The 23,732-nt window shown below is 38.5% G+C and overlaps 1 protein-coding gene across 3 annotated transcripts; it reads left to right on the top strand.

Annotated features, from left to right (window-relative positions):
• Positions 1-4,677: 4,677 nt before the first annotated feature.
• Positions 4,678-21,166, top strand: LOC119796002 (ankyrin repeat and SAM domain-containing protein 6-like). 3 transcript variants are annotated; one of them, XM_038304297.1, is made up of 18 exons: positions 4,678-5,289; positions 8,286-8,504; positions 8,594-8,801; positions 8,876-9,023; positions 11,312-11,356; positions 11,467-11,671; positions 14,664-14,770; positions 15,041-15,192; positions 15,937-16,174; positions 16,298-16,350; positions 17,866-18,060; positions 18,156-18,318; positions 18,405-18,595; positions 19,957-20,149; positions 20,229-20,296; positions 20,382-20,498; positions 20,623-20,719; positions 20,793-21,166. In XM_038304297.1, exons 1-18 carry the CDS (start codon positions 4,961-4,963, stop codon positions 20,840-20,842), a joined length of 2,778 nt encoding a protein of 925 aa, XP_038160225.1. In that variant the 5' UTR covers positions 4,678-4,960; the 3' UTR covers positions 20,843-21,166. The 3 variants fall into 3 exon arrangements, with proteins under 3 accessions (XP_038160225.1, XP_038160223.1, XP_038160224.1); XM_038304295.1 differs by having other exon boundaries at positions 4,679-5,289; positions 8,873-9,023; XM_038304296.1 differs by having other exon boundaries at positions 4,961-5,289; positions 8,873-9,023; positions 19,960-20,149.
• The last annotated feature ends 2,566 nt before the right edge of the window (positions 21,167-23,732 follow it).

Raw genomic sequence — 23,732 nt, forward strand, 5'->3', positions numbered from 1 at the left:
TAGCTCTTTTTTGTTTAGGTCTTTATATGTGTGTATATATATATATATATATATATATATATATATATATATATATATATATATATATATATATATATATATATATATATATATATATATATATATTTTAAACAAATAAGATAATGAGTTAAGCTTTTTAATCCTTTTCCTATCCATTGCACTGGTTTCTGTATTAGTGCCAGTAATTCACTAATAACTTATTAGCTTCCCATTTTTATTTTACTTTTTTATTGTGCCATAAGTACCCCCCCTTAGTCAAACATGTTATTTTCCAAAAATAGAAAGTACAACTGCTTATAAAAAGAAAATATTTATTTCCTTAACTTCAACATTTAATTCTTGAACGGTATAGAATTATTAATAGAGTTGTGAAATTCTTAGTTAACAGTCTATTTAAGATGGAAGTATTTTAGTAGGGTCCATTCTTCTTTACTTCAATTCTCTAAGAATCACCAGAATATAGAAAATATTGTATAGTGAGTGAAAACTTTTCCACATAACTACAGATAACTTATTGGTATTTAGTAACATTTACTGTGCTACAAAATTCCAAAGTTTGACACTTAGTTTCAGTTAAATCCTCTGAAAACCTACAACCTAAAGCTGCACCAATCCTCAGAGCCTTTCAATCTAACCCTGAGGGTTGCTTGTCCAAACTTTCAACATCTCACTCCACGTTTTGGTGAAAATTTGGCAGCCCTGCAACCTTTGTTACAAATATTTAGCTTATTCACTTATAAAAAAAAAAAAAAAAAAAAAATCATTGTGTTATTTGAATCGTTGTGAATCATCATCAATATTATATTCATTTTAGAGTTCTTTATGTGCCCAAATCCATATAGTTAAAGGGAAGCCCAACAACAGCCATGTCTCCCTCCGCCGCGGAGGGAGACATGGCTGTTGTTGGGCTCGCTGTCTGAATGACGGCGCGCACTGATACGAACAGAGAGAAAATAGGACCAATTGATAACGACGTGTGACTTTTTCCACTACAATGTTTTTGGGATGCGAAAATATCACTCTTTTGAACACATAATGTTTTGGGAAGAGAAAAGTTTTATTTCGCTGTTCCTAAAAACCTGCCGGACTACTTTTGGCTTGACCAAAACTGGACGATAACTCTGCTCACAGGACGCTGCCAGGGGTAAGTCAGTGTGATTGCATGACACTGGTGATGGGGATGCCATACAGATTCATGTCAAAAATACCGAACTATCCCTTTAAGGAAATTATACAATTAAAGAAAATCTTGAAAGTTTGAGCTCATTTTATGTAGTTCACATTCTTACCACTAGAGGGAAGCACAGAAACATATTTGTGCATCCCATTGGAGTCAGCAGAATCATGTCAAGGTAAAATAGGTAAAAAATCAAACCCTCAGCTTTCAAGATAAAAATGCATTTCCTGTTTTATCAGTTAGGCAGCAGGTTTCCTTCTGGAGTAATTCAACACGATAATGTTTTATATTTTATATAATAAATAACATAAATGACAGTGAATGAAAGCTGTAGGAGGCATTTAAAGGAAGTATAACAGGGAGAATTGTAATAATTAGATGGTGAATTTATGCATAATATCCCGTTTAATCTTTAAAAAGCTTGTGTTTTCTTATATCAGTGTACATCTGTGTTTAAATGTAAGGATTGGCTAAATATAGCAACAATTATTATGCTGTTGAAGATTTTCAGTCATCCAGGTCATGCAAGTTTGAAGACGTTTCGCTTCCCATTCAGAAAGTTTTCTCAATTCAAAATGTCTGGAGTAATGTGGATAGCTTTTTTAGAATAGCCCAACAAAGAAAACACGCAAATTGAACCAAAATAGTTCCAATCCTTGTAATGGGGAGTTGTTAAGGTGGTTGTTGGTAGTGTTGGACCAATACCGATACCGATAAAGATACCACCAGACACCATCACTAAAATGGTGGATCGGTATCGGTGAGTACCGATAAATAGGGCACTGATACCATTTTGAGAGCCAAAAGTTTATTCAACTATTGTCACCCATTCTAGGTAGGCAATAAAAAGTTCTAATGGATTCACTTTGTATTAGTCTTTTTCCTGCTTCACAAAGGTGGGAAGCAGCTTGACAAAGTCATGATGGTAATTATTCTACATCCAAGTAGTAGGCAGTTCTACATATATACATACACATCAATTTCAAACAGATGGTATCGGTATCGGCCGATACTGCACAGCCAGGTATCGGGGCCAAAAAAATGGCATCGGCGCAACACTCTGCAGATTTAACTGAAAATGGCCCACGTCTCTCTAATGAGGAGTTGTTAGGGTCGGGCTACTCCGTAGAGCAGTGGGTAGCACTGCTGCCTTGCTGCAAGAAGGTTCTGGGTTTGATTCCTGGCTGGAGATCTTTCTATTTGTGGGAAGTGTTTGCCTAGTGGTTAGAGCAGTGATCCTGTGCTCTGAGAAGGTTGCAAATACCCGGTTTGATCCCCACAGGTTTGTGGGTTAAATGCAGAGAGGGAATTTCATTGCTTTGTACTTGACAATATAATAATGACAATAAATAAAAAAATTAAAAATGACAATATTCTATTCCTTATTGGCCTGGCTTACCAGAGCGATGTTTTGCACTTACTGAAAACAATGTATAACATCGCTCTGACAAGTCACCCCGACCACCATAGGTGATCAAAGATCAATAACAACCCTAACGACTCCCCATTAGAGAGGCATCCCAACACAACAGGCCTACCTGCAGGCCAACACAACATTAACAATCCTGCATTTGAATTTGCATGTTTTCTAAGCCATAACAAGGCTTTTGTTGGGCTATTCTATAAAGCCTGGAGATGCATACTACTCCAGACATTTTGATTTGTGAAAACTTTCTGTCTTCAAACTTGGGGGGAAAAAAAGTCTAGTGGTTTTGTTATTAACTTTTTTTTTTCTTTGGAAGAAAGATTATAATCCAATTTGTAAGGTCACCAGCTGTCATGGACGCCTTTTCATCACCTGCCTGCTTTACCTGTATGGAGGAGCAATCCTGCCATAATTAAAAACAAATACAGAAATAAATACATTCTCCAAACATAAACAAGCATACAATTAATTGCCCCCCAAAAATACAATAAACAAATAAATGTAGATAGAAATTAAACCAAGCAATCTTGAGAAAGGATGAATAAACCAGACCAAAATATAGCATGCACAAAAATAAATACTTAAAGGAGAAGTTCGGTTTTTTACACTTTAAGCCCATTTTCTGTAGTGTCCAGAATAAAATCGAATGATCGACATTGAGTTCTGTAGGAATAGTCAATATTCCCCTGCCACCGGAAACGGAAATGGGGCCTGTTTACACAGTTGTAGTCTTTTCGCTTCACTCTGTGTACTCTGACGTCGAGGTGCTAACGTCTCTGTTAAACACTTTAAAAAACTCTGAAAATGGAATACGAAAGGTGGATTCTTGATTCTCGACGTCGGAGTACACAGAGTGAAGCGAAAAGACTACAACTGTGTAAACAGGCCCCATTTCCGTTTCCGGTGGCAGCGGAATATTGACTATTCCTACAGAACTCAATGGGATTTACAAAATGCTAAATAAAACACTACAGGAACGTTTTTTCTTCACGAAACTTTTTTTGGAACGTCATTGAACAGCGCTGACGACACGGTGAGTAGCATATTTTAAAAAAAGAATGTTTAAGGTTGTTTTAAGGACATTATCGGACATGCTCTATGCTAGCCATTCTAAAGCAGCCAGGGGGTGATTCTAAATGAGCCAAAAAGCAGAGACAGGACCAATTGTCAAAATTTTGGTGTCGATCATTCGATTTCATCCTGGACACTACAGAAAATGGGCTTAAAGTGTAAAAAACCGAACTTCTCCTTTAAAGAAATAAGCAATAAATTAGTTGCTTTTTGTATCTCTGCTTCTTTCTCTTTGAACCCCAGTCGCCCTCAGCAGATGGCCGCTCACACTGAGCCTGGTTCTGCTGGAGGTTTCTTCCTGTTAAAAGGGAGTTTTTCCTCTCCACTGTCACTACAAGCATGCTTTAGTGTGAGGGATTGCATTCAAGTCAATGAGTCAATGCAATCAACTGGTTTTCCTTAGATAGAAAACTTTAAATCAATTTGACTGTATGATCTGGTGAAATGTAAAGTGCCTTGAGATGATGTGTTTTGAATTCGTGCTATATAAATAAACTGAATTGAATTGAATAAATAAATAAAGTTCAAGATTATAACGGACAATAAATAAATAAGGGTGAAAAAAAGAAGCTAATTAAAAGAGATACATATATTTATGTCTCACTTTATAATTTAATTTCTATCTACATTTATTTGTTTATTGTATTTTTTTTTTTTGGGGGGGGGGGCAATTAATTGTATTCTTATTTATTTTTGGAGCATTTATTTTTTTCTGTATTTATTTTTAATTATGGCAGGATTGGTCCTCCATATTTTTGAGTCTTTTTTGCCTCTAAATTAGCGTTTGGTTTGATCACTGTCTTGTCTAAATTGCATCATTATTGGATTTTTGGTACAAAGAGGATATTTCCAAATTTTTATAATCTATAATCAAATTTAGACTGGTGCAGACCGATTTCTGTCAAAAAGCGCCACACCTTTCCAACTTTTTATCGCAACAATGTGGGTTTTATTTTGAAAGGTCAAAGCGGAAGTAATCATAGGTGTTTGATGCAACTTGTTGATGCTGAGCTTCATGTAAAAAGTAACGGAACCGGGCCGTTCCGCGGCTGCATGCCAGAAAGTTGTTTTTTATATACCTAAAAACATTTAAACTGATGAGTTTGAACGTAACTTTTGAAGTTTGGGAAAAGGCTGAATTGTCCCCAACGTGAGGAGTAAACTTTATTTATGTGCGCGTCATCATGAGCTGCAAACTCAGGCCAGATGATAGAGGAAAACAGGCGGAGCGCAGAATAATGGAGACGGACTGAAACAGATTAAAGATGAACTTCGGCGTCCCTGCCAACTCGCTGCTGCTCCTCCGTGCCTGCGATGAGGGGGACTATGAAACAGCGCGGGGCCTCCTGGAGCCAGGGGCCCCCAGAGAGTGTGGCCGGCAGAGCAGGCTGCGCTCTGAAGCGGGCTCTGAGTGCGCGGCCCCGGACGCGGTGTCCCTGGTACCGGTGGACTGTACGGACGAGGAAGGAAACACCGGCCTGCAGTTCGCCTCTGCCAGCGGCCACGAGAACCTGGTCCGGTTCCTGCTGCGGAAGGGAGCCTCGGTGGACAGCCGCAACAACTACGGCTGGACTCCGCTGATGCAGGCTGCGAGGTGGGGCTGGAGCTCCAGTCTAGATCTTTAGAACCCTTCACTTTTTAAAGATACATTAAAGGGATTTTAAATGTATTCTAGTTAAAGGGAGTTATATATACCATTTTAATTTCTGTGAAATCAATCAGATTCAAATAAGAGTCAGTGTTTCATCTTTGGCCAACATCCCATGACTTTTTTTTTCGACTGACTTCTATGGAAGAGGATTAGGGCCACTGAAAAAATAATATAATAAAATAATATGATAAGAATGTGGCGCAGCAGTGCCACTGGGTAGCACTGGGTTCGATTCCCGGCCCACGGTCTTTCTGCATGGAGTTTGCATGTTCTCCCTGAGCATGCATGGGTTCTCTCCGGGTACACCAGCTTCCTCCCAAAGTCCAAAAACATGACTGTTAGGTTAATTGGCTTCTCTACAGTCCCCTTAGGTGTGAGTGTGTGAATGGTTGTTTGTACTGTTTGTCTCTGTGTTGCCCTGCCATGGTCTGGCGAACTGTCCAGAGTGTACTTTGCCCTTTGACTGCTGGAGATAGGCACCAGCTCCCCTCGCGACCCCACTCGGGATAAGCGTGCTAAAAGATGGATAATAAAAATGTCAGAATTCTGACTTTAATCTCACGATTTTTACTTTTTTTCCCTCAGAATTCTTACTTTAATCTCAGAATTCCAACTGTTATCTCAGAATTCTGACTTTAATCTCACTATTTTGACTCTTTTTTTTCCCTCAGAATTCTGACTTTATCTCACACTTTTGACTTTTTTTTCTCAGAATTCTGACTTTAATCTCACGATTTTTACTTTTTTTCCCTCAGAATTCTGACTGTAATCTCAGAATTCTGACTTTAATCTCACAATTCTGACTTTTTTTCTAAGAATTCTAACTTTTTTTCTCGGAATTCTGACTTTAATCTCACGATTTATATATTTTTTTCCTCTCAGAATTCTCACTTTAATCTCACGATTTTTACTTTTTTTCCCTCCGAATTCTGACTTTAATCTCACGATTTTGACTTTTTTTCCCTCAGAATTCTGACTTTAATCTCAGAATTCTGACTTTTTTGTCAGAATTCTGACTTTAATCTCAGAATTCCAACTGTAATCTCAGAATTCTGACTTTAATCTCAGAATTCTGACTTTTTTTCTTAGAATTCTAACTTTTTTTCTCGGAATTCTGACTTTAATCTCACGATTTATATATTTTTTTCCTCTCAGAATTCTCACTTTAATCTCACAATTCTGACTGTAATCTCAGGCTTCTGACTTTAATCTCAGAATTTTGACTTTTTATCTCACAATTCTGACTTTAATCTCAGAATTCTGAGTTTTTCTCATAATTTTGACTTTAATCTCACAATTCTGACCCTTTCTCAGAATTCTGACTTTAATCTCAGAATTTTGACTTTTTATCTCACAATTCTGACTTTAATCTCAGAATTCTGACTTTTTCTCAGAATTTTGACTTAAATCTCTCAATTCTGACCCTTTCTCAGAATTCTGACTGAATTCTCACAGCTAACAAACATGTTAGCATCAAGCCGTAGCCATGTCTGTTTTAGAGACTAGCTCTCTTGTTTTAATCACCTTCTGCTCTTCCATTAATGAAATAGCATCACCGGGGGACCCCTCGTGCACGTAAAAAGTGTCCTAATTTTTTCCACCAATGTGTTACTGGACCTTCCAAACAACAAACAAATATTTGTCAGTGAAGCAGAATGCTCCCACATCTCTTCCTTCATGGTGCCCATCTACATTAAAAAAATAAAAAAATCTGAGATTAAAGTCAGAATTCTGACCTTTTTTCCTCATGTTAAACTGAAATAATATTAAAAAATCTGTTAACTTTTTTTTTTTAGTAGCCCTAATCGTCTTATCTAGACTTCTATTCTTACTTAAAAAATGCTTTTTTTTTAGGATAAAAGTTACATTCCCTAAAGAGCCTGATGACAACATATAAATCAAACAGTTCTTTTTAGGCTTGTCCCGATCCGATCCACGTATCGGATCGGGACGCCGCAAAAAAATGCGTATCGGCAAAGCATGTAAAATGCCGATCCAGACTGCCGATCCAGTTTAAAAAAAAAAATCCGGTCCATATTTTCCAGTTTCGCCGATTGAAACGATCCATTCCACTATTTTGCGCCAGTGTTTCCCTGTTTTGCATTTTTATTAAAACTTACAGTAATACTTGCACCTTTAACTGTTTACGGTTTTACTGTTCACTGTGCAATTTCAGATTGCTATTCGTAATTTTGTCCAGTTTGTGTTTATCTCTTAATAAACAGGTAAGTTTGTTGTTACCAAGCATTGTGTTTTATTCAATCTCACCTAATTCAGCTGGCTAGATGTTATCAAGAGTACTAAAACCCTTTTCAACATGAGTCTTACAACTAAGGCTAAATACTTTAACTTAAACTTAAATACATGCTCGGATAGGCTGGTATCGGCCAGTATCGGTATCGGATCGGAAGTGCAAAAACCTGGATCGGGACATCTCTAGTTCTTTTTTTTATAGCCTCATAAACAGAGATGCCTAAATGCATTTTTACTAAAGTATCCATTTAACCTCCATTTAACATGCATTGTTTAAGTTAAGTTTAAGTTTTTGATGAATGTTTCTGTCTTGTGTAGTGTTTGTTGTTATTGTGTCATAGATATCAAAATAATCAGTATTGGCATTGGCCTGGAAAAAAAACTATTAAAACTTCTAAGTAATGTTCATCAATCACAATTTGTTGTTAACTATCAGAAATGCTTCTTATTTAGCTGTTTTCGTTTATAAAGTTTAGCTGTACTTTATGGTGACGTTTTAGACAATTTAGGTTATTTTTTGGTTTTAATTTATATTGCACTACAGTGTTATTTTTTTACAATTTGTTCCTCTTTCATTGTTTTTTATATATATCATTTTTGTTCAATCTGTTTAAAGGAGTTTCAGTAATAAAGTCAATTTTAACAAAAAAACACCACAGTTAAAATACTTTGCGTTCTTCCTGTAGGTTCGGACACCTGACAGTTGCTCACATCCTCCTGGAGAACGGGGCGGAGATAAATGGCCGCAACAGGTTAGGCGCCAGCGTCCTCTCCATGGCGGCCCGTGGGGGCCACGTCCATGTGGTCAAGCTGCTCCTGGAGAGCGGGGCCTACGTCGATGACTTCGATCACCTGGCCCTAGCTGCAGAGGCCATCTCCAACGGCAACAACAACAACAGCTGCAGGTAATTTGACTGTCGGCAGCGGCTAATGCAGGGGAATGACGGGCGGCGCTCTGTGAGCGCTCTCTGATTTGGCTGTGTGTGTTTTCCAGCAGCGTCTCTGGATTTGGACCTGCTGAGGGCTGTCCAGGGGGAGCAGGAGGAGGCAGGGATTTCATGGACATCACGGCCCTGATGGTGGCGTCCCAGCATGGTCACGAGGCCACTGTCCGCCTGCTGCTAGAGTGGGGCTCTGATGTCAACTTTTCCCAGAAGACCACCGGCTGGGGACCGCTGATGGCGGCCACGCTCAGCGGGAAGGTGAGTCTGATTGATTATTCCCGCCCCTTTGTTTCACTCCTGGTATCTGACTCGTGCAACATGTTCTGAAGGAGGTGGTGGCCCAGCAGCTGGTGGAGCGGGGTGCCGACCCCGACCGGGTCAACGTTCTGTCCAAGACGGCTTTTGAACTAGCCATGCAGATGAAACAGAGAGACATCAAGGCTTATCTGGACCCCATTACCACCGTCAGACCTCAGACAGGTACAGCTTCACTAATATCGCACAACAAAAGTATTCACACCCCTTTAATAGCTATGCTTTTTATTCTTTTAGATGTTCTTTTGGTGCTCACAGATTTTCTCCATCCACTCTGATTGAGCTCATAGCAAACTAGAATATGCACAAGAAAGACTTGCAGCAAAATTCTGTTTTAATATAAAGCTGCACCAAATTTGTAAGATGTTTTTTTCAACTTTGCAATTGTTGGTTACAACAATGTGGCAACATCCATGTTAAAGGAATACAGTAGTACACCCAAAACATGATTAGCCTTCATTTTCTACTCACCCCCATGCTGAACAACACTCTGGAGTACTTTTATGATATCTCAAATGCATCTGGAGATCTGGGAGGCTTCTTGCTGTCTGCTGACATTCAAATAATGGAGGTCTACGGTGCCCGAGGCAGAAAGGTCCATAAAAGTCCACAAAAAACGTGTCAATATTCCTCCATACTGCTCGTCCAATGTATTCCAAGTGTCCTGAGTGGGTAGCGTCCATAATTTACTCGAAACAAAGTCATTTAGAATGTTTTTAGAGCATAAACAGTAGTGTATAGGATTTCCTAAAAGCGTGCGCCTGCGCGTTCACGACGCAACGGAAACTGCGGCAGACCAAACCAGACGAAAGTGCGCATTCAGCGTCTGCTCTGCCGATAATGCAAGCGTAGAAGAAGAAATGTGCTGTTTACCTGTGCAAAGAAAGAAACAACGAAAGAAAAATGTCTGAGGACTTCAGTGTTGAGGAAGAGCATGAGTTCTTTGCCGAGCTGAATGCGCACTTTCGTCTGGTTTGGTCTGCCACGGTTTCCGTAGAACGCGCTTTTAGGAAATCCTACACACTACTGTTTATGCTCTAAAAACATTCTAAATGACTTCGTTTAGAGTAAATTATGGACGCTACCCACTCAGGATACTTGGAATACATTGGACGAGCAGTATGGAGGAATATTGACACGTTTTTTTGTGGACTTTTATGGACATTTCTGTCTCGGGCGCCATAGACCTCCATTATTTGAATGTCAGCAGACAGCAAGAAGCCTCCCAGATCTCCAGATGCATTTGAGTAAAAGTACTCCAGAGTGTTGGTCAGCATGGGGGTGAGTAGAAAATGAAGGCTAATCATGTTTTGGGTGTACTGTTCCTTTAAACGGTTTTAACTTACCCAATAGGAGAACATTTAAGGTGTGAATATGTGGACAAAAAGAGAAAATATAAGCTGTTATCTCAGAATAAAGCATTAATTTCTGACTGGGTTACTGCAAAAAATATCTAAAAATAAGTAAGAAGTTTTTATAAGTTTATTTATCCTTAATTTGACTAGGTTAATTAGATGATCTGCTAATGGAATGATTATTTTTAGTCTTAAATAAAATACTTAGATATTATGCACTTTAAATAAGACAATGCAATTCTTTGCTTCTTATTTTAAATGTAAGTTGTTTTATTTCATTGGCAGTGTCTCACTTACCTGCTTAATTAAAAAGAAATCAATTTATTTGAAGAAAAACTGACACAGATTTAAATAGTTTGCATTAAGGATGAAACAATTAATCGGATTAGTCCTGATTAATCTACTATTGTCAACTTATATAGTAATTAATTAATCATAAACTGGAGTATAGAAAGTCTAAAACATGCCTTTAGCTGTCAGAGAAAAGCAATTATGCCAAAATTGCAAAAAAAATATGTAAACATTTTGCCTTTAAGATAAAAAAACAAACAAACTTTTGATTGGTTTAATTTCGTAAAAAGTCTTCTTTAAGGATCTTTTTGCCGTCTAATTTAAACAATTCATTGAAAAAATAATCGACAGATTCATCGTTTTGCAAAATAATCGTCATTTGCGGCCATAGTTTGCAGTGTTGGAATTTTCCTTAAACATTTACCACCCTGAAGGTTTAAAACAGCAGAGGAAGCCTTCCTTCCCACCTCTTTGTTTCTGTGACAGTGCAGGGCGGTTAACGGTAGCTTTACAGCGGATCATTACAGCCTGTGATCTTTAACAGCTTTTTAGCTTCGTTTACTGACACTAAGGCCATGGATCAGCCTTCAGCTCTTTATAGTTATTTTCTTTAGTCACTTTCCTGTTTCTCTTTCTCTACTCTGGTAGTTTTGTCCATATTTTCCTAAGCGATGAACTCTGCTGTAATCGGAATATGTGTACACAACCGCCCCGATGGCTGAGCTATGTGGAGTGTCGCCAAGCAGGTCTGTGTTTTTCTAGACGAGAAATCTGCTCTGCTCTCAGCTTTACTCTTTTCTTTTACAGACGATGAGAGGAAAAGGCCAGACGTGTTCAGTGCTCTCAAACTGGGTGAGCTCACTCCATCAAAGCACACCAAAATTTAGTTTTTGTGTGTTTTTTTGTTCCTTTAAAGTTTGCTTATGCATTTTTAAATGTGAGATTTGTCACATTTCTGACAGGAAATTCCCAGCTTGTGAAAGACATTTTGGAGGAGGATCCGGCTCAGGTGAATTCCTCCAATCAGGATGGAGCGTCGCCCCTCATGATGGCGGCGGTGAGCGGGCAGTTGGAGGTGGTGCAGCTGATGGTGGAGAAGAAAGCCGACGTAGACAAACAAGACTCTGTTCACGGCTGGACCGCGTTAATGCAAGCGACGTATCACGGGTAAGCAGGAGGTTGGCGGCGGGGGCACCGATAGCAGATTTCTGGCCAAAAAAATTTTTTAAATAAACTATTTTGGTAGATACAGGTTTTATGTTATATAATTTAAAGTATAGAGAAAGATTTTTGAAAAGACTCGCCCTCTCTACTTGCAAAAAAAAAATGTTTATTCACAATCCTGCCCCCGCTCCTGATAGGGAACGCTTATTAAATGCGTGCGATAGCGTGCAAGAGCCCATTGGAAGAGGATTAGTGCCACTGAAAAAAAAAAAAAAGTTAACTGATTTTTACATTTTATTTCAGTTTAACATGGGAAAAAAAGTCAGAATTCTGACTTTTTTCTCAGAATTCTGAGTTTTTTTCTAAGAATTCTGTCTTAAATCTCAGAATTCTGACTTTAATCTCAAAATTCTGTCTTAAATCTCAGAATTCTGACTTTTTTCTCAGAATCCTGTCTTTAATCTCAGAATTCTGACTTTTTTCTCAGAATTCTGTCTTTAATCTCAGAATTCTGACTTTAATCTCAGAATCCTGTCTTTAATCTCAGAATTCTGACTTTTTTCTCAAAATTCTGTCTTTAATCTCAGAATTCTGATTTTTTTCTCAGAATTCTGACTTTAATCTCAGAATTCTGTCTTTAATCTCAGAATTCTGTCTTAAATCTCAGAATTCTGTCTTTAATCTTAGAATTCTGATTTTTTTCTCAGAATTCTGACTTTATTCTCAGAATTCTGTCTTTAATCTCAGAATTCTGACTTTTTTCTCAGAATTCTGTCTTTAATCTCAGAATTCTGACTTTAATCTCGGAATTCTGACTTTAATCTCAGAATTCTGTCTTTAATCTCAGAATTCTGACTTTTTTCTCAGAATTCTGACTTTAATCTCGGAATTCTGACTTTAATCTCAGAATTCTGTCTTTAATCTCAGAATTCTGACTTTTTTCTCAGAATTCTGTCTTTGATCTCAGAATTCTGACTTTTTTCTCAGAATTCTGACTTTTTTCTCAGAAATCTGACTTTTTTTCTCAGAATTTTGGATCTTAATGTAGATGGGCGCCATGAAGGAAGAGATGTGGGAGCACTCAGCTTCACTAACAAAGATGTGAGTTGCTTGAGAGAGCCAGTAACACATTGGTGGAAAATGACGGAATTAGGCAACTTTTTACATGCCCGAGGTGTCCCCTCATTAATGGAGGAGCAGAAGGTTATTAAAACAAGAGAGCTAGTCTCTAAAACAGACATGGCTATGGCTTGATGCTAACATGTTTGTTAGCTGTAAAAATTCTGAGAAAAAAGTCTGAATTCTGAGAATATATGAAACTGAAATAAAATTTAAAAATCAGTTAACTTTTTTTGGCCCTAATCCTCTTCCGTACATTTCTCCTCGTGCACGCCCTGTATAAAAGTTGCTGTTTGCATCACTCATACAAGCTTACTTTCCAAAAGAACATTTGCAATTTTTCCACTATATCAAACCCACCACCGGTAAATGAAAATGGAGACGAGCACGTAGGAGGGCCTTACGTTACGGGCCTTACGCCCTTATTGATTTAGATGATCCACTCAGAAAAAGAACATCCTCCACTAAACCTTTAACACTGTTAGGTGTTAGTTATATGTCACATTTTAGCTTCAATGCTGAAATGTTATTTTATATTGTTAAAAAACATTGCATATTGCCTGTGAAATAATATAAACACATTTTATCTGCACAGGAGGCAGTGCTATCAAGTCTAAATAAAAGGATTAGAGCATTAGCTGTGGCTTAATTTCACGCCCTAACTGTCCTCCAGATACTTTCCAGAGACTTGCACATTTTTTCCAGTAGGTTTTTAAAAAAAAAATTTTTCCTGTGCAGCTGCAATTCGGTTCATATGAATGTAGGTATTTAAATGTGAAAATCTGGCCAACTTTCTAAACCTTTTTGTTGCTTTGTTGAAATAAAGAGAGCATGAATCAGAGCTACCATTTGAATAAAGTGTTTCTATTAACATGACCTCTTTCCTGTTTTAATTTGCTTATTGCTCTTCTGATAATAAAGAGTTTAATGGGAGGTAAAAGGATTAATTTTAAGGGTCAGTTTCACTACCTGATCCGTCCCAGACGCACGATCCATACCATCAGCTCATTTACTCATATGCTACCAAATATAAATCCGGGTCGCCCTCGATTCTAATTTGTAAAAAAGACCTAAATTACGTTCTTCCCTAGCTTACTAAACTATAATGTGTTAAATGTTAATAATGTATTTACTGAGTAAATAAATATCTTAAAATTGTTTGCATTTTCTCACTCTGTACTGGTAATGGGATCCTACGCTATGTCCAGGAGCTAACATTTTCGGCCCTGAGATTTAAACATAAATATATTTTTTTGAGTTTTTTTTTTGTTTCATGTTAACATTATGGTATACAGTGCATAACCGAAAGAAAGAAACAACTAAAATGCAGACAAACATGGTTTAATCATATTTTGCCGGACTGCTCTGGAAATGTCTGATGATGACGTCAGAAAAGCAGTTTAACGGGGAAAAAGCATAAAAATTGTCTCATAAAATACATCAAACATTTTTTTAAGATGTGTATTAGCATCCTTTATTGAGTTAAGGATAGAAATAAGTAACCTGGATGTATATCTGGTTGCGACAGTGCCTTTAGCTGAAAGAGCGACCCATTTAGAGCACTAATTATACCAAAAATGTAAAAAAAAATTTAAAATGTTTCATTTAAAATAAAAAACCTTTTTCAGCCGCCAATATGCTCTATCCAGAACTCCTCAAGTGGAAAAGTTTTAGTTCCACCTGGTTTAATTAAGTAAAAAGTCCTCTTTAATGAACCTTTTACTCTCCGATTATTAATTGATTAATTGAAAAAATAATCAACGGATTAATCAATTTGCAAATTAATTGTTAATTGATAATCTGCATCTTTGCTACCCTTTACACCTGATCATCTCCTTCTCCTCCTCTTTGTTCTCCCCCCCAATCTTTCATTTAGCAATAAAGACATCGTCAAGTACCTGCTGAGTCAAGGCGCTGATGTGAACCTGCAAGCTAAGAATGGATATACGGCCTTTGATTTGGTTATGCTGCTCAATGACCCAGGTAGACCTTCTAAATGTCACTCTTTTTCTCTCTTTCTTTTAAATCTGGTTACAGCAGATATATATAAATTCCTTCATAGTGTTAAAAAAATCATATATATAAGATAAAATGGTAAATTTGTGTACATCAGTCATACATTTGCATTGTTAGACTATCTATTCTCATTCGAGCCCAAAGGCAAACTTAGAAACCGGTATAAAGTAATCTTGCTAAAATAGTGTAATTTATGACTAAACTTGCACTTTGCACTTTATTCCTCATTTTTGCCAGACACTGAGCTGGTTCGTCTCTTAGCGTCGGTCTGCATGCAAGTGGACAAGGACAAATCCAAACAGCGAGGGAGAGTCTTTATCAGCCGCTCCAAAAGCAGACAGTCCCTCAACAACATCCCCGTCCCGCCTGATGACAAGGGAGGCTTGAAGGTAAAGGGGAAGATAAGAAGTATTCATCACTCTACTTTGTGCTGGTTTATCATGCAAAGTCCTAATAAAATCAGTTCCAGTTGTGTTTGACAATGTGTGAGAAGTTTCCAGAGGTGTAAATACTTCTGCATGGTGCTGAAACTGCAGCATTTTATGATCTACTACAACCTACAGAGGTGTTCACTGGTGATGGGTGGATGAGGCGTAATGAAGCGTTTCCACACGTTGCCAAACTGTATTGACACTGCCTTCATATTGGGTCACTCAATAAAAAAAAAAAAAAACTAAAAAAGTGACTGACCTACTGCAATAATATATTTTAAGTCATTTTATCTCATATTTCATCATGTATTTATTACCTCTGTTTATATTGAAACTGTTTGATATATTTAGATGCAGTCAATAAAAAAGTCTATGAGGATGATTGTGGACTAGGATTAGAAAAAGAATGAAACAATAAGTACAGTAATTTCAGTAAATAAAAAATCTGTTTGAATTTAATTTCAATTCTGATAACTCGTGTGATACCTGGGAGGAACGGGATAACACAACAATAAAATTAACTCAAATATGAGATTAAAATGGTCCAACATGGCTGAAATTGTTCCTTTGCCTTGACGCTGCTCCATATTTTTGATGAATTTGATAAAAAAAACCGACACAGGGTTTTTCGCTCAATGATCTCGCTTCATGCATTGATGCATTGGTGTTGCTGGACCCATCACTAGTGTTCACCTCTTGCAGTCTTGGTGGAGCAGGATGTCCAATCGCTTCCGGAGGCTGAAGCTGACTCACACTCTGAGGCACGGCCTGTCGACCAATCGTCTGGCTCCGTTTCCAGACGATGCAGAAACTCCGCTGGATTCTACAATGAGGGCCGAGGCGAAGGCGGCCGCCATGTCTAACGGTGCGCCGGCAGCTGCTGCTGCCCTGGGAGGGAACGACATGAGCGCCGCTTGGGCAGGCATGACCAAAGACGCTGGTGAGATGTCCTTTTTATTCATCATCCTAAAGCATGTGAACAACACTTGACTGGAGATGTTGTTGAATATCTACAGTGGAAAACTCAATTTAACACTGATTCGAATTTGTCTCGATCTTTTAGCGGGACACTGCAGAACATCCTCTGAAAAGGAAGACTTTCTAATAACCACAATGGTAAGAATCTTTGCTTTAAAATATTAGCTTAATGGACAGCTGAGTGTCTCCACTGTATGACGAAAAAGTTTGTATCTGTGAATAGAGATGCAATGATCAGAATCTTTAATCTTATTCCAATCTCTGCTTTTTGTTAAGATCTGTGTTCTTCTGAGCTCTTAATTAAAATTTTTAAATGTAAATATATTTTTACACTTCTGCTGCAACAGAATTAGTGTATGTTTTAGAGAACAAAGTCTGGTTATGCTTCCAAATTGAGACAGTTGAGTGCTAAGAAAAAAAACTTTGCTCTGAAATATTCAGCCTTCCTGTTATCTTCTAAAAGCCTTGCTCTCTCTCCTACTTTGCTGCAGCCTAAATAATTTGTTGTCTCAGGGTAGGATTGTAGATCTCTGTGCTTTCATTAAATTGATTTAAATACCTCGCTTTATTTGAAACAAGCTTCAGTCTTGGCACTTTAGAGATTTCAAATAAGAGCCTTTTTTTAGAACACGCAGTAAGTAGGGGAGCTGTAGGTGATCTATTTGCTACAAAAATGTTAAGATGTGCAAACTGGTTTGGGTCTGCTCATTATAATTATTAATTAAAATATTGGCCTAGTGGTTAGAGTTGTGTGCTTGTGCTCTGAGAACGTTGCAATTTCGATCCCCACAACCCCCACTCTGGGTTTCTGAGCAAAAGACTAAACCCCACACTGCTCCCTGGGTGCCGCACAATGGCAGCCTACTGCTCCCCAAGGGGATGGGTCAAATGCAGAGGTAAATTTCTCCAATGTGAGATGAATCAAGTTCTATTATTATTATTTATTAAAAGGAGCAGATGGCATATTTCACTGACACTCAGAGAGTGGCTGAAAAAGAAAGAAGAACTTCTAAGCCATGTAGTTTGAGGTAATAGTTATAATTGTTTGAAAAAAGGCATATATATATATATATATATATATATATATATATATATATATATATATATATATATATATATATATATTTGACATGTGCAGATCCGATATTACTGAATGCACTAGGCAGTATTAAAGAAAATTGTTGATCAAGTTTACATAAAAGGGGGCAGATCTATAGGGAAAGATCTACTCTGTCTACTTCTTGGACAGCAGGAATATTTCCCCTTTGATGGACACCTGTCTTTGATTAGATAAGTACTGTACAGTTAATTAAATCATTACAGTTAGATATTTGATTTGTTTTCCGGATGACATTTGTTTTCCATTAACACGATTTATTGTTTTTATGGATTCCTTTTCTGACCTTATATTAATGTCAGGTTGTTGAGACGGAGCTCTGATATCGGAAAACTTTCGGGTTCTATTTAAATTCTTGTCGGTCAGCAAGATCTGGTTGCTCATTGGTTCAGTGTGTTTTCAGATCAGAAATGGATATAACTTTTAACTGGGTTAATTTGTGTTAGTGGTTAATTTTGAATACTTTAACAATATAATATAATATAATATATGTATAATATTATATAATCATGTTCTGCATTTTGTTTCTCCTTAAGCTGAGGAGTGGTGCTCCTCTGACCCGGCTGCCAAACGATAAACTGAAAGCTGTGATTCCTCCTTTTTTGCCTCCGTCTAACTTTGAGCCGTGGAACTCCGACCGCTCCCATTTCCTCCGAGATGGAAAGAGCGAAGCTCCTCGCCTGCCGATGCCTCCTCAGAGGAAGCTCAACAGCAGTGGGAACTCGGATATTGTGAGTGGGAAGAAGTTTCCCTCTGGAAGCTATAAGGTTCATGTGTCTAACCTCAAGTCTGTTTCTGCTATCCTCTTCTATCTGCTTTCTTTTAGACGTCCATAAGTCGTGTCGTTAATAGGTCCGTTAAGTTCCCGAGCATCCCTAAAGGACCCTCCTCATCCTCACCCTCTAATTCTGGTCACTATCACTCTCCTCACTCCTCTGGAGGATCGAATGGAGTAGCAGGGATCAACCGGGAGTCTCACAACCGCTCAGGTGCAAACAAGCACGTTAGTAATTGGAAGCAATGGCCACTATGCTCTCTGATTCAAACCAGTGAACTTTTTTGTTGGGTCCACCAGGGGGCAGCGCAGACAGCGTTCTCTCTCAGATAGCGGCCCAGCGGAAAAGAGCTGCTTGTCTGCTGGAGGGTAAGACCCAAATAGCGGAGAAACAGCAGAACCCGCCTCCTGTGTCGGCTTCATCCCCCGTCAGACTGCCTGACATCCCGTCCAACCCCAGCCTGGTGGCCTCAGACCTCCACTCCAGAAGGGTTTGTTCTCTGATCACCTTTTTGGTTTTTTATGAAACTGGCTCCACCCTTACATACCTTAAACAGCTCTGGTCAGACATTCATACACAGTTGGTATCGGAATCAGTATCGTATCAATTCTACTTTATTCAGGGTTTATTTGAACAGCCATCTTGATCTGGAGTGAAACAAAGATGCAAAAATACAGCTTTAAGTGCAAAGGTTTGAAATCAGTGTGGATTTTTTAATTCAACAGGGAGTCAAATGTGCTCACATGTCAAAATCTAAACAGATAACCCCACTGATATTATGCTTAATAGTTTCAAGTTTTGGGAATTAATTTATTGTTCCCTATCCCGAACCAGTTTTGATGATGGCCGCTCACACTGAGCCTGGTTCTGCTGGAGTTTTCTTCCTGTTAAAAGGGAGTTTTTCCTCTCCACTGTCACTACAGTAGTGTTAGGGATTGCATTCAAGACAATGAGTCGATGCAATCAACTGGTTTTCCTTAGAAAGAAAACTTTAAATCAATTTGACTGTATGAACTGGTGAACTGTAAAGTGCCTTGAGATGACATGTGTTGTAAATTTGGCACTATATAAATAAACTGAATTGAAATGTGTGTTTGAGATGACTGCTCTGCTGTTAAAGGTAGCTTTATCCATCTGAGCCAAACAGCCCCCTGTTGAAGAAAAGGAGACTGGTTAGAGCGTTAAAGAGTAATTTAGAAACTAATGATTTTGGAGTTTGGAGCTTATATTTCTATAAAATGAATTGACATCAGTAGGATCTTTTAGCAAAATGCAAGAAAAGTAAAAGTTCCTCATTAACATACAAGCTGCTTGAGTTCATCAGTCAATATATTGATTCTTTTTTTCTGTTATAAATCCAGCATTGAAAAAAGGGATCCAAATATTACTGCCTTTTTCTTTTTTTTGCAAACACCCTCAACAGGAATTTATTGTATCCAACATTGTATCCGTTATATTCTTTCTATAGTAACAACAAACTATGTGATAATTCCTGATTGGTTTCCTGAAAAACCAACCAGAAGCTGCAGGATCACCATGAAATTAAGCCTCACAGTGGATAGCTACAAGTTTAATTCCAGGCCCCCGACCTTTAACCTCTTGAAAATATGTGTACTGGTTTTTAAAAGTTCAATCCGTGACAGCAAATATCCAGCTATGATAACTACAGATGCTGTTTTTCTGATGTATGTTATCTAATCATGTTAGTATAGTTTCTTCTATATGGTTTTTTAGCAAATCTACAGTTGAAATACATCATTGAAAACCCCTACAGGAAATGTAATTCATGACCAGGATGAGTTTTTCTAGCACCACATGGAGGCTGCACTCTGATTTTTTTCCTCTCTCTAGAAGATGGAGCTGAAAAAGAGATCCCAGTCTGGGAACTCGTCCACCTCCAAGAGCACATCGCCCACTTTAACCCCTTCTCCGTCTCCAACGCCAAAGATCCCTCCAGGCCCGGGCGACTCTCTGTCGTCAGCATCGTCTCACCCACGCTCCAAGAGCAGCGGGGGCTCCAGCAGCGGTACCATCACAGACGAAGGTAAGAACCCGACTGGCCTCGTCACATTCATCATTTCCTCCTACAATCTCTGAGTTTTTTTTTTTTGGGCTTCTTCCAGATGAGCTTTCTAGCATTTTGAAGAAACTGTCTCTTGAGAAATATCAGCCTATATTTGAGGAACAGGAGGTATTCTGTCTTCTTATTCTGACATGCAGTTTATTCTTTTCGTTGAACATCCTTTAAAGTGATTTTTTTGGAAATTTTCTTCCAGGTGGACATGGAGGCGTTCCTGACGCTAACGGATGGAGACCTGAGAGAGCTGGGGATCAAAACCGACGGTCCCAGGCAGCAGATCTTAGCCGCCATATCTGAACTCAACGCTGGAAAGGTGCCTTTAGCTCGTTGCAGCCCATTTTTATTAAAACCTCTTTGTGCTTTAGTCTTTATCACACTGAGAATGTAAGAAAAACTCGCTGCCCAGCGATCTGACGTTAGATTCTGGCTGTCTACAGGGTCGCGAAAGGCAGATCCTTCAAGAGACGATCCATAACTTCCAGTCGTCGTTCGGTAGCAGCGCCAGTAACCCGAGGCCACCAGGCCAGTCTCGATGTAAGCATCAAACACTTGACCAAAGATCACATAGGTGAAATCATCATAACATCTTTTTTTTTTTTTTATTCAGCTCCATCAACTTGGATGAGGCACCAGGTTCCTTCCCCCAGCAAACGATAACCGCCTTGATGCCCGACCTGCATTAGGGGGATTCCACATTAATGACTTTCTTCTAACGTGTAGAGGTTCCTGAACAGTAACGGATATTAGCAGACATGTTTGGGGTGTCTTTATAATACACAGCTGGAAAATGTCTCCTGTTATGGACTAGGAATCAAGGGAACGCTCACTGATTTAACTGGAAACAGGAAAAGGGAACAAGTAGAAGTATTAAGACAAAATCCTGAGGTACACTTTTAAAGAACTGACCTTTGAATGCATAATGCAACAAATGTATTATAAAAGCATCTTTTTTAGTAAAAAATTGTGATTGCAGAGATAAAAGCTGAATAAGTTGTTTTTATTCTACTTAGAAAGCTGTTGAACTGAGCAAGTTTCCTTCTTCATCATGTCCTCATCATTTTTACACAATGAAATTATTCCTACCTAGATTTTTTTTTGTGATCACATCTTCAAAAATTTCTTTTAGCCTTAATAACTTGGAGAGATTACACTTTATTTCTTTTTTTAGAGGGATGCAGCGTTAAAGCTACGTACACCCTTTGAAAAAAGCAGCTAGACGCAGTTCACTGTGGGTTTAATCAGCTCCGTAAAGCAGGTGTTTAATTCGTCTGCAGAATATAGCTGCTGCCCATCAGTCAGGAAAGGGTTAAGAGGTAATTTCCAAATAATTTAACTTGATAAAGACTTTTAACTGTTTTTTCAGGAGTGTTTTATCTTAACAAATTAAGGTACATGTCAGACTTTAGTTTCTAGGTTAAATATTAAAGTTTGGAACGAAACAATTTGAGAAAAAACTGAAGAGGCATTGCTTGTTTGGAAGGATTATTCCGAGAAATTTGCCTCTGTTTGGCTGCACAGAGTTATAGTCAAATGTGGATCTGTACAGTCTGAGGGTTCATCCAGAGATGCAAACAGGGTTTTATGGTGTTTTGCAATGTTTAATATAGATTAAATTTAGCAAGGCTATATATTTTTAATTTTTTCTTTGTTTAATCACCCATAAATTAGACATGGTGACATTTAAAACAGTGGCCCCACCTAAATAATATTACTCAATGCTTTTCTGTCATATAAATACAAACAATTGTATTTCCAACACATAGTTTGGGAGCTGTAATTGCTTTAATGCACATATGTAATTTCAGGTGGAACCCCAAAGGGTTTTAGGAGCAAATTCCAAAAGGTTAAAGTGGTTGAAAGTCTCTGGAACAGTTTCCTTTGGACACGAGACCAAAGAAGAAATGTGAAAAAAGTGGGCATGCAGGTGGCACAGTGGTTAGCGCGCATGACCCATTTGCAAAGGCCTTAGTGCTCGACGTGGCCGACCCAGGTTCGAATCTGACCCGTGGTCCTTTGCTGCATGTCTCTCCCCTTTCCTGTCAGCCTACTGTCGAAAAAACGAGCCACTGATGCCGTAAAAACAAACAAAAAAAAGAAATGTAAAAGAGTGTTTACACGCTGTACAATGGCTATTGATCTGTCGATAGTCATTATGTTATGGCTCATCAGTATAACATAAAACACTGTATTTTTGTTTGTGGGTAAACAGAGGTGCAAGTTCTTAAGGTACAAGTCCCACATCTCTCCATCCAATTTCCTGTCAGAATATTTAAAAAATTTGATAGAAAATAAGGCCCCGTCCACACGAAGACGAACCCTGGCCTAAACGCACAAATTTTTCACCAAACCAGCCTCTCATCCACACGAAGCCGGCGTTTCGGGGGTCTGTAAACGATCATTTTTTTATTCAGCCTTCAGAGTGGGAAGATTCTGAAACGCCGTTTTCGCGTTTCCATCTTTACGCTCTAACCGCATTTTTTTTTTAACACACATGCGTCATAGCGTCGCCTCTAAACACGCATGCGCGACACAGTATCACAACAACAATGGCGCCGTACTGTGTTGAATGGTTGCTGCTAATGCTACTCACCCTGCTGTCGGGCTTACAACAGAATCTTCTTCTTCTGGAATATCTCCAGGAAGAACAGAGCAATATAGACAACATAGTTCAGCACCTGAATTTGACTTAACAACGAAAATGGACCCGCAGGGCAACCATGTATAAATATTAGTGCGCATGCCCAACATTTCGTCGCTTATTTTTGCTTTGGCACCACAGCGCCACTTACAGGCCTGGCATACATTTTGCAGCGTTTTCATGCATTCGTGTGGACGCTCACATTTATTTTACGTCTCCGTCTTTACGGCAAACGTTTTGGAAAATATCAGCGTTTCGTGTTCGTTTTGACTTCGTGTGGACGGGGCCTAAAAGCCACTAGTCCCAGCAGATGATCTTCTTACTGCTATAAAATGCACAATCAAGCTGGGAGGCAGTTTAAAACAAATAGAGGGATATAGAATAATTGTAGTGGCAATTGTTTGTCAAACCAAACATCCAATTAAGTTCCAATAAGCCACTATAGGCACTGGGGTCACGTTTTCTTGACGCAGGCAAAAGAAGTGGAAGTCCAAACTTGTAGATGTTTAGTTGATTTATTTCCTATATTTTGTCACATTACAGAGTTCAAACTTTCCTTGCCCTGTTACCTCTCTTGCACTGGTAAAAACCCATAGGCCCCTAACCCAAATGCCTGCTGGTCCTTACCAGGCTCCTACAATTATAGAAAGTGGACCGCCCACATTTCTTCCTGTTTTACATAAAATAAAGAAAAATAATAAAACAACAAAAAATAGATGCACAAAAATGCAACAATTAACCTATAAATTAAGTCTGTAAATAATACAAAAAATATATAAGTTTAGGAATTAACACAATTCAAATGGATAAAGAAATAAAGAATAAATAGCTCCAACACTCCGGCCCCTAATTGTGAATACTGTCACAATTACAAATGAAGAAAAAGGAGCTATTCCCTCAAACATGTCC

The sequence above is a fragment of the Cyprinodon tularosa genome, unplaced genomic scaffold (genome assembly GCF_016077235.1).
Source record: "Cyprinodon tularosa strain WSP-4 unplaced genomic scaffold, ASM1607723v1 ctg53, whole genome shotgun sequence".
Taxonomy (NCBI): domain Eukaryota; kingdom Metazoa; phylum Chordata; class Actinopteri; order Cyprinodontiformes; family Cyprinodontidae; genus Cyprinodon; species Cyprinodon tularosa.